Source organism: Ovis aries, chromosome 3 (genome assembly GCF_016772045.2).
Source record: "Ovis aries strain OAR_USU_Benz2616 breed Rambouillet chromosome 3, ARS-UI_Ramb_v3.0, whole genome shotgun sequence".
Classification (NCBI taxonomy): Eukaryota; Metazoa; Chordata; class Mammalia; order Artiodactyla; family Bovidae; genus Ovis; species Ovis aries.
The window spans coordinates 81,430,726-81,446,390 of NC_056056.1; the positions used below are offsets into that span (position 1 = coordinate 81,430,726).

The 15,665-nt window shown below is 40.5% G+C and overlaps 1 protein-coding gene across 10 annotated transcripts in view; it reads right to left on the reverse strand.

The window, feature by feature from the left end:
- The window catches only part of MTA3 (metastasis associated 1 family member 3), a 218,123-nt gene that overhangs the window by 38,667 nt on the left and 163,791 nt on the right, over window positions 1-15,665 (reverse strand). For all 10 annotated transcript variants that reach the window (XR_001038666.5, XM_012172822.5, XM_042246245.2 and 7 more), the window contains exon 9: window positions 12,628-12,816. Coding sequence is in view for 9 of the 10 variants with exons in the window: in XM_012172822.5 (XP_012028212.1) it covers window positions 12,628-12,816 (189 nt within the window). In the remaining variant the exon portion in view is untranslated. The remainder of the gene's footprint in view (window positions 1-12,627; window positions 12,817-15,665) is intronic.

Sequence of the window (15,665 nt, forward strand, 5' to 3'; positions counted from 1 at the left end):
AAAATATGTAACGTGATAATGAAAACAAGCTACTGCAGGAAATTATTTTCCTTTAAAACCATTTCTTAAAAATAATGAGGCAATAACCTACATGGGAGACGCAATCTAGTAGAAATGTTTGAGAAAACTGAAATTAATTCTGAGCAAAGGGTCCCCAAACAAGTTCTATTCAGCTAGAGGTGATGATACAAAACATTTCTCAGCCGCGATTTTGTTTAAAATTATAAACCTTATGACTGATAACATTTCATGACTTAATCAGTTTTCTCGGGCTACGAGTGAGGCTGAAGTATAATTTTTAGAAATAGTATTTTGAAGTCTCGCCTGAGTTCTTTAACTTCCAAAGATGACATCCACAGCTAGGGGTCATTGGTCTGTAGCGTAGCACCTCTCACCTTTTCAAAAACTGCTCTACTTTAATCTATTTTGTTGTAAATAAAATGAAAACCCAAGTCTCCAAAAAACAGCCAAGTGTGGTACATATCAGAAAAGCAGGAAGCTTGTCTGCTCTTTTCCATAATTATTCAAAAATGGCCAAATGAGCTTCTACTTATGATACCCAAGATGGGAGAAAATATTGAGTATGTCCCTCTGTAAAGGGAGATCTGATATTCATTCAAGAAGCCAATCAGGGCACTTCAAACAGAATGAGAACATTCAATCATTAGCTGTTGAGGCAGATGTACTGATGGGTGAGTCAGCACCCTCTGACTCTCATCGAGCTTGCTCTAATGTACCACTGGCTTTAAACAGTTCTTCCCAGACCCCAGTGCAGCTAGGGCTCTGTTTGTGACCTACATGAACACCATTCATGTCATTCCTATCACCTCCATATTTAACTCACCTGTTCGGCCTGAAGAGAAAAATAAACGGAGTTTAGAAAAATGAAATTATTTTTAAGTTTAATTGGGTGCCACCTTCAACAAATGTGGTCTCCTTACAGGAACAGATCGGCACAGCTGCCATCTCAATTGCAGTTAAAGCAAATATAATTTTCTCCAATTTAACATAAAGCCATCTAATGGAGCTGAAGGGGTCTGAGGGGCAGTGTTAAGGAGCTGACTGCAGCAAAACCCTAGGCATAGTCTCCTAGGGTTTTAAGCAAAGCAAGACTTCTTATCTCCTAGTCATTCTTTTGGGAAACAGCCCCTGGCATGCAGTTTACCTGGTAGTCTGAAAAAAGAAAACCAAGTGACATGCAACCCAAGCTTCCTCATGAGCCACATTTTATCTAAGTCCTAAAGTCCTAATCAGCTGTGCTCAGCACCACCAGGCTCTCATCAAGAAGTGTAGGTCATGTCTGTGTCTACTCCTGTTGAAGTATAATCTCTCCCTCAACCCTCACTCTGGCTTCATGGGAGTTCCCTACGATATGCCAACTGAAGAGGAAAAAATCCAAATGCAACAGATGGCTCCGCATGATGCTGGCACCAGCTGGAATTAGACTCTGCAGCATTTCAGCCCCAGGCAGGAGTGCCTAAAGCACAGTGAAGAAGGGAGACGCTTGTGGTGGGCAGACCACTAGAGTGGACATCTGATGTTGTACTTTGAATTGCAAGAGAGAAGGCCAGAGGTACTAATCTACATCCACCTGTGGACAATGGTCATTTCTTTGACACAATGATCAGAGACTTGAAAGGAATCAGATTAGAGGACTGGTTGCAATGAGGCTTAGAAAAGAGATCTGTGGGACAGACACCTGGAGGGGGTCTAGCTGTGAGGATATTTGAGTCCCTGTGCTCACAAAGGTCCTCTGCACAGGAGGTTTCTCATTCACCTGCTGGCCAAGATGATCCCCTCTATGGCTGCCAGCCAGCCTCTTTTCCTAGACACCCAATGACTGCTCAAAGGACACAAACAAAACAGACACACACGTGGAAGCCACCACAGGGATCTCTCTTACCGATTCTGATCTGATTCCTCCAAGTGTCTAACCTGCAAGGAACAAAGTGCACAGGGCCTCCAGCATGGGACCGTTCCTAGTAAAACGTCAGCTAGACTAGACTCTCAGCATCCTAGAATAGCAGTTATCTGTTTTTATTGAATGGACAATTATTCTAGATATGATTTCCCTTTTTTGCCTGAAATGCATTGGCTAGTAATACCATACACAGACTTATGAATGACTTATTTCCACAGAACACTGCCTTTAACCCGGGACTCAGAATCTGCAGGAGTGAAGGTTTGGGTCACCCCACCAGACCAGATGAACTTTGATCATCTAAGATACTGTGTTGGCCTTTCTTTCAAATAGCAGAGGGCGTGGGCGGCATCCAAACCTAGGTCTCTAGTCTTCCCAGAGATTTTATGAGAACTTAATATCCTATATGCCTTTTGGCTTAAATCAGATGTAGTGAACTGTGTACGTAGCAACTAAGAAACCTAATATAATCAAAATATCTATCTTTTCTTCTAAACTAGGTGAGGTTGAGTTTCCCTCACTTCTAATCAAAAGTACTCTGATACAAAACTCGGTCAGGGGAGGCGGAGGGGGAGGTGTTCTATTTTGAATGACACCTAAGGCATCAGAAAGCGTTTCACAAAGGGAGAAAGGAAGACTAGAGAAACATCTATATTTCATTCCTTGCTCCGATTTTTCTTCTGCACTGACTTCCCTTTCTATTTTTATATAAAGTCTGTTGTTTGTGGTGTGTTTTTACCTTTATAATTTAATGCAGAAGTTATAAGTTATAAAGACAGGGCTGTGGCTAAAACCAGAAGAGGAATAAACATCAGAGATGGATGCTGTGACATTAAATTTAAGCCTCCTCATTTAAGGAAACAGTACCATATTTTCTAATAATTCAGGGGTAATTGGTGTTATTTGGTAGCTAAGTTGTATTTGACTCTTTTGTGACCTCATGGACTGTAGCCAGCATCTGTGCTGACCTCTCTTTTAAACAGCAGAGGGCATAGGCAGCATCAAACCTAGGTCTTTAGTCTTCCCAGAGACTTTATGAGAACTTAATATTCTATATGCCATTTGGCTTAAATTAGATGTAGTGAATTGTGTACTTGGCAACTAAGAATCCTAATATAACCAAAATACCTATCTTTTATTCTAAACTAGGTGAGGTTGAGTTTCCCTCACTTATAATAAAAAATACTGTAATACAAAACTCGGTAAAAAGTAGTGTTCTAAGAATAGAGCCGAGATACATGGCACTTACTGACAGAGCCGGGGTAGAAGAGAATCAAGCCAGATGGGTGGGCAGAGGCAGTAGACATGATGGGGGGCTGGGGGGATTCCTGCTGGAGGGTGGCCATTGTAGGGTCAGGTAGTTTTGCTGGCGTCAGAAGTGCTGGCTGTGAAGCATCGAAACATGGATCCCTGGCCCTTCTGGAGGTCTGTTAGCTTTCTGACACCCTTTAATAAATTTCTTCCTCCTCAAATGGGCTCACTCAAATGGATTCTACTGTCTCTAATTTTGACTTGCTTGGTATCCTTTCCAACTTCCTGCTAATTCACTTTCTTATGCTACCAAGGCTAGAAATCCAAACACAGTATTTCTAAGACTCTCCTGTGATTCATTTCTGCCAGTCAGATGTATATGTATAAGACAAGTTTGGAAGTAAATTAAGCAGGCACAGTATGGATGGTGCATAGCAAGGGATCCATCTTGCTGCAGCGAAAGTAAGAGGTATAGAATTGTTCTAGACCCCATGAGTCTGCCAGAAGTTTCCTGATCTGAAGATCGTGGCTACAGCAGTGTGACCCTGGCTCAGACGTTAACCCAGCAGCTTCTCAATTCCCATAGTGGGCAGAGGTAACAGCTCTCCTGGGGATCGTTTCTGTGGGATTATTCTGAGATCCAGCTTGAGCCTCCTCCTCCAATCCTATCAATGATTTTAAATTTCTAAAATTAATTTCTAAAATTAAACACCATTCAGTTTAAATCAGCTCTTATAATTTTGTTATCTGCAACTGAAGTTTAAATGATACAATAGCCAGGAAATACCCTTCAATGAAAAGAGTTTCTATGGCAAAGGACTCCACTGTATGAAGAGGGATGGACTTTGCGATTTTGCACTTTAGATTTTTCAGTTCCTCTGCACATTTCAGGTCCTGTTTAGGATGTAGAAATCCACAAGAGAATGTCATCCCCACTCTAAAGATGAGGGAAAAAACAAAAAAATTTTTTCAAAACCATACCAACTCTTTAGACCATCAGAGAGCTAAGATGACAAGACAACCAACTGAACTAAGGTAAATTCCCAAGCCACTGTGAAGAGAGATATTTTTACTTTGGCAGCGCATAAAAGAAACAAGTGATGAGCAAAAATAAAGGTAAGAACAAGAAAAAACTTTCCAAACTACTAAAGGTGAATAGAGGGCTAGAACAACCATTTAGCATCTGTGGAAGGGGAATTCAGACACACTTGCCACAGATCTCCATAAGCTGTCCATGAGAAAGAACTAGCCAGAGCAGGAAACCTGAGAAGCCCCCCACTGGTGGCAGTGGAAATTTGAATCACACAAAGGAACGAGGAGGGGCAGAAACGGTGAATTTAAAAAACATAAGTAACAGTAAGTAAATAAATATTGTGGGGATTAATCGCTTTTAAAAAATCACTGACTGCCTAAAGCAAGAAACAGTAATAATTCACTGTGGAACTTAGAACATGGAATAAAGTATATGGTAACCAAAGCACAAGAATGGGAAAGAGGAACTGGACATGTACTGTTTCGTGGTTCTTCCAATCTATGTAATCTAAGTATTTATTTGAAGGTAAACTGTGGTACATTAAAGATATATATTGTAAACCACTAAACAAAAATTTAATTAGTAAGCCACTAGTGGAGATAAAATGGGAGTCATAAAAAAATTATTAAAAAAGGAAAAGAACAATGGGACAAATGGAAAACTCACGTTAAAATAATGGATTTAAACGGTTAATTATATTGTTAACAATTATATTAAAGGTAAGCGGTCTAAACACTTGAAGTAAAAGATAGAGATTGTTAGATTGGTTGGGGGGAGAAAAAAAGATTCAACTTATTATGTGTACAAAAAGCCCACTTTGGCCATAAAAGCAAAACGGATGGAAACAAAATATATCATGTAAAGAAGCATAATGTAAACAGTAAAAGGTCGATTCATCCCGAGAACATAACAATCCTAAAAGTGTATGTGTGTAACAACAGAGAGTCAACATATTTAAAGCAAAAACCTAATACAATTCATGTCAATGCATGGCAAAAACCACTACAATATTGTAAGGTAATTAGCCTCCAATTAAAATAAATAATTAAAAAAAAGAAAATTAGAAAAATCTACAACTCTATCTACAGACTTTTAATACTACTCTCAACAAGTAATAGAACTCTGCAGAAGACTTGAACAACACTATTAATAAGCCTGGCCCAAGTAACATTTATAGAATATTATACCTAACAGCAAAATACCTATTCTTTTCAACAGCACATGGTGCAGTCACCATATATAGTATATACTACACCATATACTACACACTACAAACATACCATATACTAAGGCAGAGTGAATCAAATCTTCAAAATGTAAAGTTTGTGTGTGTGTTTAACAAAGTATGCTTTCTGAAAACAACAGAATTAAACTGGAATTCACAACCAAAAATATATACGGGGGGGAAAACCCTACAAGTATGTGGAACTTACTTCTAAATAACCCATGAATCAAAAAGGAAACCATAAGGGAAAACGAAGAAATGAAACTGAACATACAATTTATCAAACTTTCTAAGATGAAGCTAAATATAACAGCGCAGAGGGAACTGACACACCCCCTTTCTCCATCAGATATTCGGCAGAAAGAACTGGGACAGGACAAGCCAGCTGCCCGTGGTGGTGGTGTGGGTGTGCACAGCGGCGACCTGCTGCCGCTGGCCAAGACAGCCCCTTGCTTCCCAGATCCTGCACTCATACAAAGCAGAGCATCTGCCACTGGAGATGGACTAGACCCGCCCCCCCCCGTCCCAGGCAACATGTACCGGCCAGTGGAGGGGGACTGGAAATGTGCTCACATCCAAGAACCCCTGCTAACAAAAGGCTGCCCAAGGCAGAGACTGGTCTCCACAAGGGAGCTGGAGAAAGAGCACAACTGTTGTGGGAGCACCACCGCTGAAACACAGGCACAGGACTGGGCAGGAACAGGACAGCGAAGAAACCCTGAACCCTTGCCATGGGCCACCACCACCACCCTACCACAGGGGGAAGGGCAAAAGGGCAGAGAAAGGCTTCACAGCGCAAGGCCTGCCGAGGATGGGACAGGCACACTGAAAAACAAAAAACTCTCTGCTTTCCAGGCCCCACATTACTAAGCTGCCTCGGTCGTGTGCAACTCTTTACGACCCCATGAACTGTAGCCCGCCAGACTCCTCAGTCCCTGGGATTCTCCGGGCAAGAGTACTGGTGTGGGTTGCCATTTCTTCCTCCAGGGGATCCTCCTGACCCAGGGATCAAACCCACGTCTCTTATGTCTCCTGCACTGGCAGGCGGGTTCCTTACCACTAGCGCCACCCAGGAAGCCCAGGCCCCACATTAAGCACAGTTAAGACTTTGAAGTCTGTGGGTGTTCAGTTCACCCCCATTCACCCTTCAAGTGAGGGAGAGACCTAACCCTCTAACAGTGGAAGGTGGCCAGACATACAAACATGACACCAGAGACCAAAAGGCTGACAGCAGTCACTTACACTCACAGCCCAGGGGAAGAGGACACTGCAAGATGAAGGGGACGGGGACTGCAGAGTCCAGCAGAGCTATGGAACGCGGTACCGCAAGAGGGTGAGATATGCCTGGTTCCGGAAGAAGGCTCCCACACAAGGATGTGACTGGCTTGTGTCAATGACTCTGCCTGCTGGCAGGGAAATGAAGCCCATTAGGTTGAAGGCTGGGGGTGGGGTGCTAGGTCCATTAGCCATATGAGGTGCACGAGCCATATGGCCCTCACCCTTTCCTGCTGGGTGGGGGACATATCTGGCAAGAAAGGGGAAATCCAGTTAAGCTTTTGGGGTCCTGTGGAGTTCAAAGATGGTACATGAAATATTAGGCCTTGCACGACAGCAGTACACTGAAGGCAGCCAAATAGTAAGGAAATCCAAGCCTAGCCAATAAGAGACTATATTAATATACTAAAGGATCTGGTTGAAAAGGTAGACAATACATGAATAGATAGGGAATTTATGCAAAGACAAAAAGCATAAAAATAAAATGTGAATGTTAGGAATATATGGCAACGTATGTGAAGAATTCCTTTAACAAGTTTACCGGTATACTGGACATAGCCAAGAAAAAGAATTAGTGTACTAGGAGACAGATCAATACAAACTATACAAACTAACACAGAGACAGCAAAGCTCAGCTCTAGGAAACCCAGTGAACTACAAGGACAGTAAGTATACAGAAAAGCCTGCCAAGGGCACAGTGCAGCAGCAAAACCTGCTACGGACCCAAAGTGAAGAGACAGTCTTCCGCACAAGGAAAAAGAAACATTTTACATACATAGAACTTCTCATCAGATGCTATGTAAGCCAGATAGAGAGACATCTTCAGAATAGTTAAAGAGAAAAAAAATGTAATAAAGTTTTTCAAACAAAGCGGAAGTCAATTCTCGGTCAAACCTGAATTCACTGTCAGCCTAAAGTATACTACTAAATAAATGATTACATTAGAAGAAAAGTTTCAAAGTAATGATCTAAACTCCAAGTGTACAAAAAACAAAACAAAACAAAAAAAACCCGTAGGAAAACACAAAGAACATAAGCCCAGAGCAAGCTGAAGGAAAGAAATAATAAACAAATCAGTGGAACAGAAAACAAAAAAAATCAATCAAATCAAAAACTGGTTCTTTGTAAAGATCAATAAAATTGATAACCTCCCTGGCCAAACTAAAGATGGAAAAAGAAGAGCTAAATTACCAGTATCAGCAATCTGACAGGGGACATCATAACAACTCGATCCCACAGAACTTAAAAGTATAATAAAATTATGAACAACTTTATGACAACAAACCAGAAAAATGGACAGGGAGAGAGAGATGCCGGCAAGAGAGAGGAGGATGTACCAGTCTTGGTCCAATAATTACACAGTTAGCAACAAGTGGAACTTGCCCTAAGAGAACACAAGAGTCAAACGAGAACCTGCAACAACACAGTGTAGCCACGAGTGGAGGATGACTGCACAGGAAGGATCACTGAGGAGATGGACTTCAGTTGAGACATCTGAAAATGGTGAAGAACAACAAAGGGTGGAGGACGTCGGCGTAAGCCACACGGCGGATACCACTGCGGTCACCAGCAGCCTGCTCTGCAGAGAAGACTGACAGCCCTGGTCACTGAGGACTCAGCAGCCCCTCAGCAGTGTGGAATACGGGCAGCTTGCACACTAGAGGATTCTGTAGTGTTTGCTGGAGTGAACCTCAGCAGCCTCCTCTGCAGAGAAAGCTGGCAGCTTCTGCCACCAAGAGCACCGCTGCTGCTAGCCTCCTAGAGGAGGAGACGTTATTGCACCCCTCTCAGGAGACATGCACACCCCAGTCCCCCGGCTCCTCCCCATGAGCTCACATCCCATGCACCAGAACACATGCTTCAGTCACTTTGTGAGCACAGACACTCCACCCCCAGCTTCAGTGATTCAAGCATGCCCCCACCTCAGGCATCACTGCCACCATGGAGGCACTCCAAAGACAGACTCAGCACCAAGAGGGAGCCCCTTGCCCGTGACAAGCACTGCGGGAGAAAGAGAGATCAGGAGGTCCCCGACAGCCCTCTCTGCTGCTGCAGACACCTTCACTCTTGGCTGCTGCAGCCTGTACTGACACTGACTCCTGCAGTCTTCTGACTTCAGCTCACGGGGCAGAATGTGCACACCAATGGGCCTCCCGGGAGCTGGAGCTGACGCACACCGCTCACCGGTGCCCTTGCACCCACTGCCCACGAACACTAGTCTGCAAAGTCTGCTGTATCCACTCAGTCAGATGCACAGACGTTGACACAAAGCTACAAGAAACAGGAAAACAAAGTAACATGGCACCCCCAAAGGAACAGTAATTTTCTAAGAAACTAACCCCAAAGAAATAGAGATCTAGGATTCCATGACCAAGAATTTAGAAAAACTGTTTTAAAGAAGTTGAGTGAGCTGTAAGAAAAATACAGATAGAAAATTCAAGAAAATTAGGAAAACAATGTACAAACAAAACAAGAAGTTCAACAGAAAGAAATCATTTGAGAAAAGCCAAACAAATTCTAAAGCTGAAGAATATAATGAACTAAATGAAAAACACAATGATGATCATCAACAACAGACCTGATCAAGAATCTGTGAACTCAAAGACAGGTCATTAGAAATAATCCAGTCAGAGGAGGAAAAGAGTAAAAAAAAAAAAAAAGAATGAAAAGAAATTTATTCCAATTATCAGAAAAAGAAGATCACATCAGAAATAAATGAAGAAGAAACAAAGAAACAACAGAAAATATCTATAAACTAAGAGCTGGTTTTTTGGAAAAAAAAAAAAAGGAAAAAATAAAACAAAATCTACAAACCAGTGGCTAGACTAAGAAAAAAACAAAGAGAAGATTGAAATAAACAGAATTAGAAGTGAAAGCCCTTACAAATGACATCCAGAAACAAAAGGATCCTAAGTGACTGCTATGAATAATTACACCTCACCAAATTGTATAATCTAGGAAAAAATGAATAAATTCCTAGAAATATACAATCCAGACTGAATCACGAAGAAATAGAAAATGTGAACAGAAGACTGCATCAGTAATCAAAAATCTTCCAACAAAGAAACGCCCAGAACCAGATGACTTCACCAAACATTTAAAGAAGAATTCATGCCAACACGTCTCCACATCCCAACCAGCATCTGCCATCTCTCATTTAAAAAAAATAATAGGTAACAGATATGACGGAGAAGGCAATGTCACCCCACTCCAGTATTCTTGCCTGGAAAATCCCATGGACGGAGGAGCTTGGAAGGCTGCAGTCCATGTTGGTCGCTAAGAGTTGGACACAACTGAGCTACTTCACTTTTCACTTTCATGCACTGGAGAAGGAAATGGTAACCCACTCCAGTGTTCTTGCCTGGAGAATCCCAGGGACAGGGGAGCCTGGTGGGCTGCCGTCTCTGGGGTTGCACAGAGTCGGACACGACTGAAGTGACTTAGCAGCAGCAGCAGCAGCAACAGATATGAGGCAACATCTCGTTGTGGTTTTGGTTTGTACTGCTCTGATAATTAGTGATGGTGAACACCTTTTCACATACTTGCTTTTCACCGATGATGATGGTAGCTGGAGGCTTGTCATATATGGCCTTTAAGTTTATATATTTCAAGTATAGGGTCATGGAGGCGAGAGATAATAAGTTAACAACACTCAAGATGGGGTTAACAACTCCAAACTATTATATACAGAATGGATAAACAAGGTTCTATTGTATAGCACAGGCAATTATATTCAAAATATCCTGTGATAAACCATAAGGGGAAAAAATATTTTAAAATGAGTGTGTGTGTGTGTGTGTGTATATATATATATATATATATAATAACAGAAAGTAAAATTGTAAATCAACTATATTTCAACAAAAAGATAAGGCAAAAGCTACAATGATTAAAAACAAACATCCAAAACTACAAAAAACTATTCAAAACTACACTAAACAAAAACCCTTTGAACAGTTTGGCTCTTGATGGTCTATCTTCTTTTAGGTTTTTGACATGCTCAGTTGCTTGATCGTATCCAACTTTTTGCGACTCCATGCACCGCTGCCCTCTGGCTCTTCTGTCCATAGGACTTTCCAGGCAAGAATACTGGAGTGTGTTGCCACGTCCTCCTCTGGTGAATCTTCCTAACCCAGAGATGGAACCCACATCTCCTGCATTGCAGCAGGTTCTTTACCACTGAGTCATCTGGGAAACCCAAGGTTTTTGACACTGGTGGCTAATTCCGATCTTCAAAATACAACGATCCTAATGTGGACTGGCTCATTGACAAGCATTCTAACTATCTTCAGAAAAACTAATACATATAATGCAACAAGTTTACAAGAATTTTATTAGGTCATGAAAGTCACAAAAACCCATCTAACAGCATTATTGCTGTTATGCTCATTTTCACACCATTATTTTACCTATGAATGCCAGCTTCTATGTCCAAGTGTGTTTCATTAAGCTGCTGTTGGGCGTTATTTCCTAGTCCTGTATTAAGTGCCCAGGAGGCCTGTCTACAAGTTTCACACCTCAGTGTACACCTGTCAATCTGCTATTCTCTCCTTTCACACATCAGGGGTCCAGCTGAAAGGCCGGTAACTCCCTGAAGAGGCTCCTGAGTTGTCTGGCACAACCGATAGCTCCCTTCCCACCACTTCCACAATACTTGTCCTTACAGCTTAAGAAATGATTACACTATATTTTACTCGAGGGCTTATCTTTCGATCTCTTGATCACGACCGCAAATCATTCTCTGAGGTAAGGTCCACGCTGCATTTCTGAGCACGCCTAATGTGTTGCAGGTGCTCAACACACATCTGTTGAACTGAACTGAGTTCAGAATGATTACCAGGACATAAAATGAGCATGCCACAGTCAACGCAGGGAAAATCAGCTTCACTTCGGTGCTCCTCATCTTCTACTACTTCATCAGATCTGCAGACTTTGTTCTTCAGGGGGTTCTGTTTTTGTGGTTTCTATTTAGTGGTGTAGTAACTGTATATTACATTAGTAACACTGGCCATCTGAAGCTAAATGCCACCAATGCATTTTAAATTACCAGCTGCACACCCTATAAACTGAAACCATGACATATAACAATCTGGGTGTGAGTGAAGTTTTGCCAAAACAAATGCCAGTGACACTAACAGCTTTAATTATCATGTTTGGGATTTAATACATCTACTCATATTGATAAGTAAAATTTTCCTTCAGAATAATTTTAAAAAGATGCAGCAACATAAAAGACAGGATATTGGCTCGCATTATATACTTCATGGTCTATTATAAAGAGTCTATTTTCATAATTTTAAAAAAATGACTGCTATAGAAAGCTATTTATGAACTTCACAAATAGAAATTTCTCCATTTCAAAGAGACTGTAAGCTTAATGGAAAATAGCAATTCCATAAGACAAAGCAAGTACACAATAGTAGACACAATTACCTAGTGTTTAAAACACAAGTTAAGATCATGTACATTATCAGGAAGAATAAAGACTGAAAACCCAAAAAGCAAATCCTCCTGCTTTGCTTGGTACTGGTTGTTTCTGTATTAGAGGTCTGTATCAAATTCAGGCTCAATGATTAGTAAGATAACCAGAAAAATACCCAAAGTCTAAAGGAGAACAACAAGCTTAAAAAGCAAAGATCAGAAGTATCTGGTACAAATGGTCAGAAAAGCTGTGCATAAATTAAACCTGGAACTCAGAGAGAGGTGAAGAGAATGCATTCACACTGCCGACGTTTATAACAAGAATCTGGGTCTTACAATTACTTCTCAGGACAAATGTCAATTTCTCTCTCCACAATACTGACCTGCATTCTATACTGAACAGACAAGGCTTGCTAATGAATAGGTTAAGGTTTACCAAATTTTTAAGAGATAAAATATTCCCACTCCAACATTTTACTTAATTCACAATTTTCTACTTACAAAGTCTTGACGTATGTCATTGAAGTCCTTGCCGTATTTTTCCAATGCCTCTTCAAATAAACTAGCTTCAGAGGCTGACCATTCTTCCATTTCATCTCTGCATAAAACAGGTCCCCCAAGTGGCACTAAGACACTAATTGCACTGCTCAAATCATAGCCGTGCCTATACAACGTATCCATAGCATGAAACTAAAAAAATAAAGAAAATGAGAGAAGAAATTAGCCACAAAGGCAAATTTTCTTGATTATTTAAGAACAGAGATATTAAAACGCATGATGGACTTAATTAACAACAATACACTTAGTATTTTTTAAGTAATATAATTAAGAAAAATTTAAACAACAGATTATTCAATTATTTAAGACATCACATACTGCTTTTAAGAAAATGATTTGTATCTTTTAAGATATGTATTTTTTTTTTTTAATGTATTTTCTTAGAGCAACAAATGGCTAGACCTTCTAACCATGAAGACCTAGGACCTCCAGGAATTAAAATGGGAACCCAGTAAGTTTCACCATCCTTTTGGTTCAAAGTGCCAGAGTTACTTCAGCTATCGTATAAGGCTGGCACAGCCTTCTTTAACAAGGGAAAAATACAGAGGATGTATCAGAGAGTGAGAAAAAATATTTTCAGGTTGGATTAAGAGAATGATATACTAGAAACTAGAGATGGAGGAAAAAACACCATGAAGCTGAGAATGATGGTTAAGACAAAATTACACATCCATGTTAAAACAAAAGCTGAAAGTGAAGTCGCTCAGGTGTCCGACTCTTTGCGACCCCATGGACTGTAGCCTACGAGGTTCCTCCGTCCATGAGATCTTCCAGGCAATAGTCCTGGAGTGGGCTGCCATTTCCTTCTCCAGGGGATCTTCCCAACCCAGGGATCGAACCTGGGTCTCCGGCATTGTAGACAGACACTTTACAAAACAAAACAAAATAACATATCCACGTAAAAATAGTTACTTGGTTGAAATTCTGTAAGACCAAAAACACATGACCAGGCTTGCTTGAAACAGCTACCTAGGCCAGTGTGGATTTCATACATATTCCAAAGGTGAGTGACTGAAAAGCAATTAGGAAGGGAGGATATATAAATTTGGGTAATATAACTAGCTTTTTTCAAAAAGTACCTTGGGTCTAGCTCATTTTAAAAAGATCCGTTCACAATATGCACACATATTTGTATGTGTAGGAGGAAAACTCAGAACAGGACAGTCAGCTCTGTGTCTAGATTAGCATGTAGGTGTGGCGCAGATGTGGTTGGTGGTCAAATCCTTGCCAAATGGGAGCTAATTCTGTTTAAGCTTCCTAACATGTGAAGGCCATGTGTTACACCTTTTACACAAAGTATCTTCAGATAATTAACTAAAAATTTTATAAATGGGGACAGAGCCACATCTATGTTTTACTTTAGCCACCTGATGCGAAGAACCGACTTGTTGGAAAAGACCCTAATGATGGGAGAGATTGAGGGCAGGAAGAGAGGGGGACGACAGAGGATGAGATGGCTGGATGGCATCACTGATGCAATGGACATGAGTTTGAGTAGGCTCCGGAAGTTGGTGATGGACAGGGAGGCCTGGTGTGCTGAAGTCCATGGGGTCGCAAAGAGTCAGACACGACTGAGCAACTGAATTGAACTGATGTTTTTAAAATTTAGCTATGGTCCTGAAATAACTGGTAGGGGACAGTAGACAGTTCCCTACTGGTACAAAAGCATAAAGTAAGCTCAAATAGCAGCTAATATCTATTAAAGAGAAAAAAATTGGCTATAATATGACTAAAAAATATGTAACACTGTGATAACATTAAGATGCTGAATAGGGTATGGAATATGAATTTGTTGACAGAACAGGCGGAATTTAGGACATGATTAGGAATAGTAATTAACTGCTTTTACAAGGGTTAACATCTCCCCTCAAACCACTGTATTTCACACAACAAAAACACGTAGAGATTTCATCATCAATTTCCTAGTTATTATCTCAGTTGAGACCACGCTGACCATGTGTGGCCTTTTGCTCTGTCACAGTCACAGAATAATAACTTCAACCTGCAAGCGAATTTCTTCTCTTCTCATTCTTCTGCAGCAGGGGTTACAGAAATATTGGAACTGATCTTGATTCTTCACTTGAGTTCTGCAAACTTCAAAATCAACTCAACTGCACCTTTCTAGATAACCTTTCAGTTGACAGATTCAGCAATTTAACTGTCCATACACTGTTAATTCACTCTTACACCATCCTTGAAAATAAAAAACTATTGTTTCTAGATAACTGATCTATGAAAATGTAGAGACAAATATCATTTAGGGATCTCTTCAGTTAATCATATATCCCATAAATGATTTCTAAAACTCCAAAATTTACAGTGCATAACTAAAAAAAGTTATTGGTATTCAAAAATCAATAATTATACAAATTAACTGTTGCTGAGATTCCTCAGGAGGTACAAATTATTTTTATAACACACAGGTGCTCTGAAACCAGAAGTCACAGAATTAAATGAATTTCTCTCAGCTGATATTATACCAACCATTCAAAGCATGAATGGATTTTCAGTCATTTTGTTCATGTTAGATGAATGAAAATGCCTTTCTTATAGGTACTTTTTAAAATGATGATGGGCTAGTATCTAACAAAGCTTCAAAGTATGAAAAACATCCTGGCCTCTATAAATAACAGTAACCCAAATCCCAAGTGATCAGGTTGTTTTAAAAATTCTGTTCTTTACAATGTGTTTATATCTCTAAACACTGAAGCAAAGCTTTGCTTTTGAAGACTAGCTCCTGCCTTGTGTCACAAATCAACTGGAAAGAATACGTTGGACTAAGGCTGACCATAGCTATGAAACCTCCAAGCCCATATTCACACCACAGCCCAGAGGAAAGTGCAGTTAATGATCACTATGTGAAGAAAATAAACATCCCATGAGACACAGGCATTGTGGAATGCCTAAGGAATAATTCCATTAAAATCAATGACCAGAGAGGATCACAAAGGAAACTAGAGGATCATATTATTTGTTGAGTC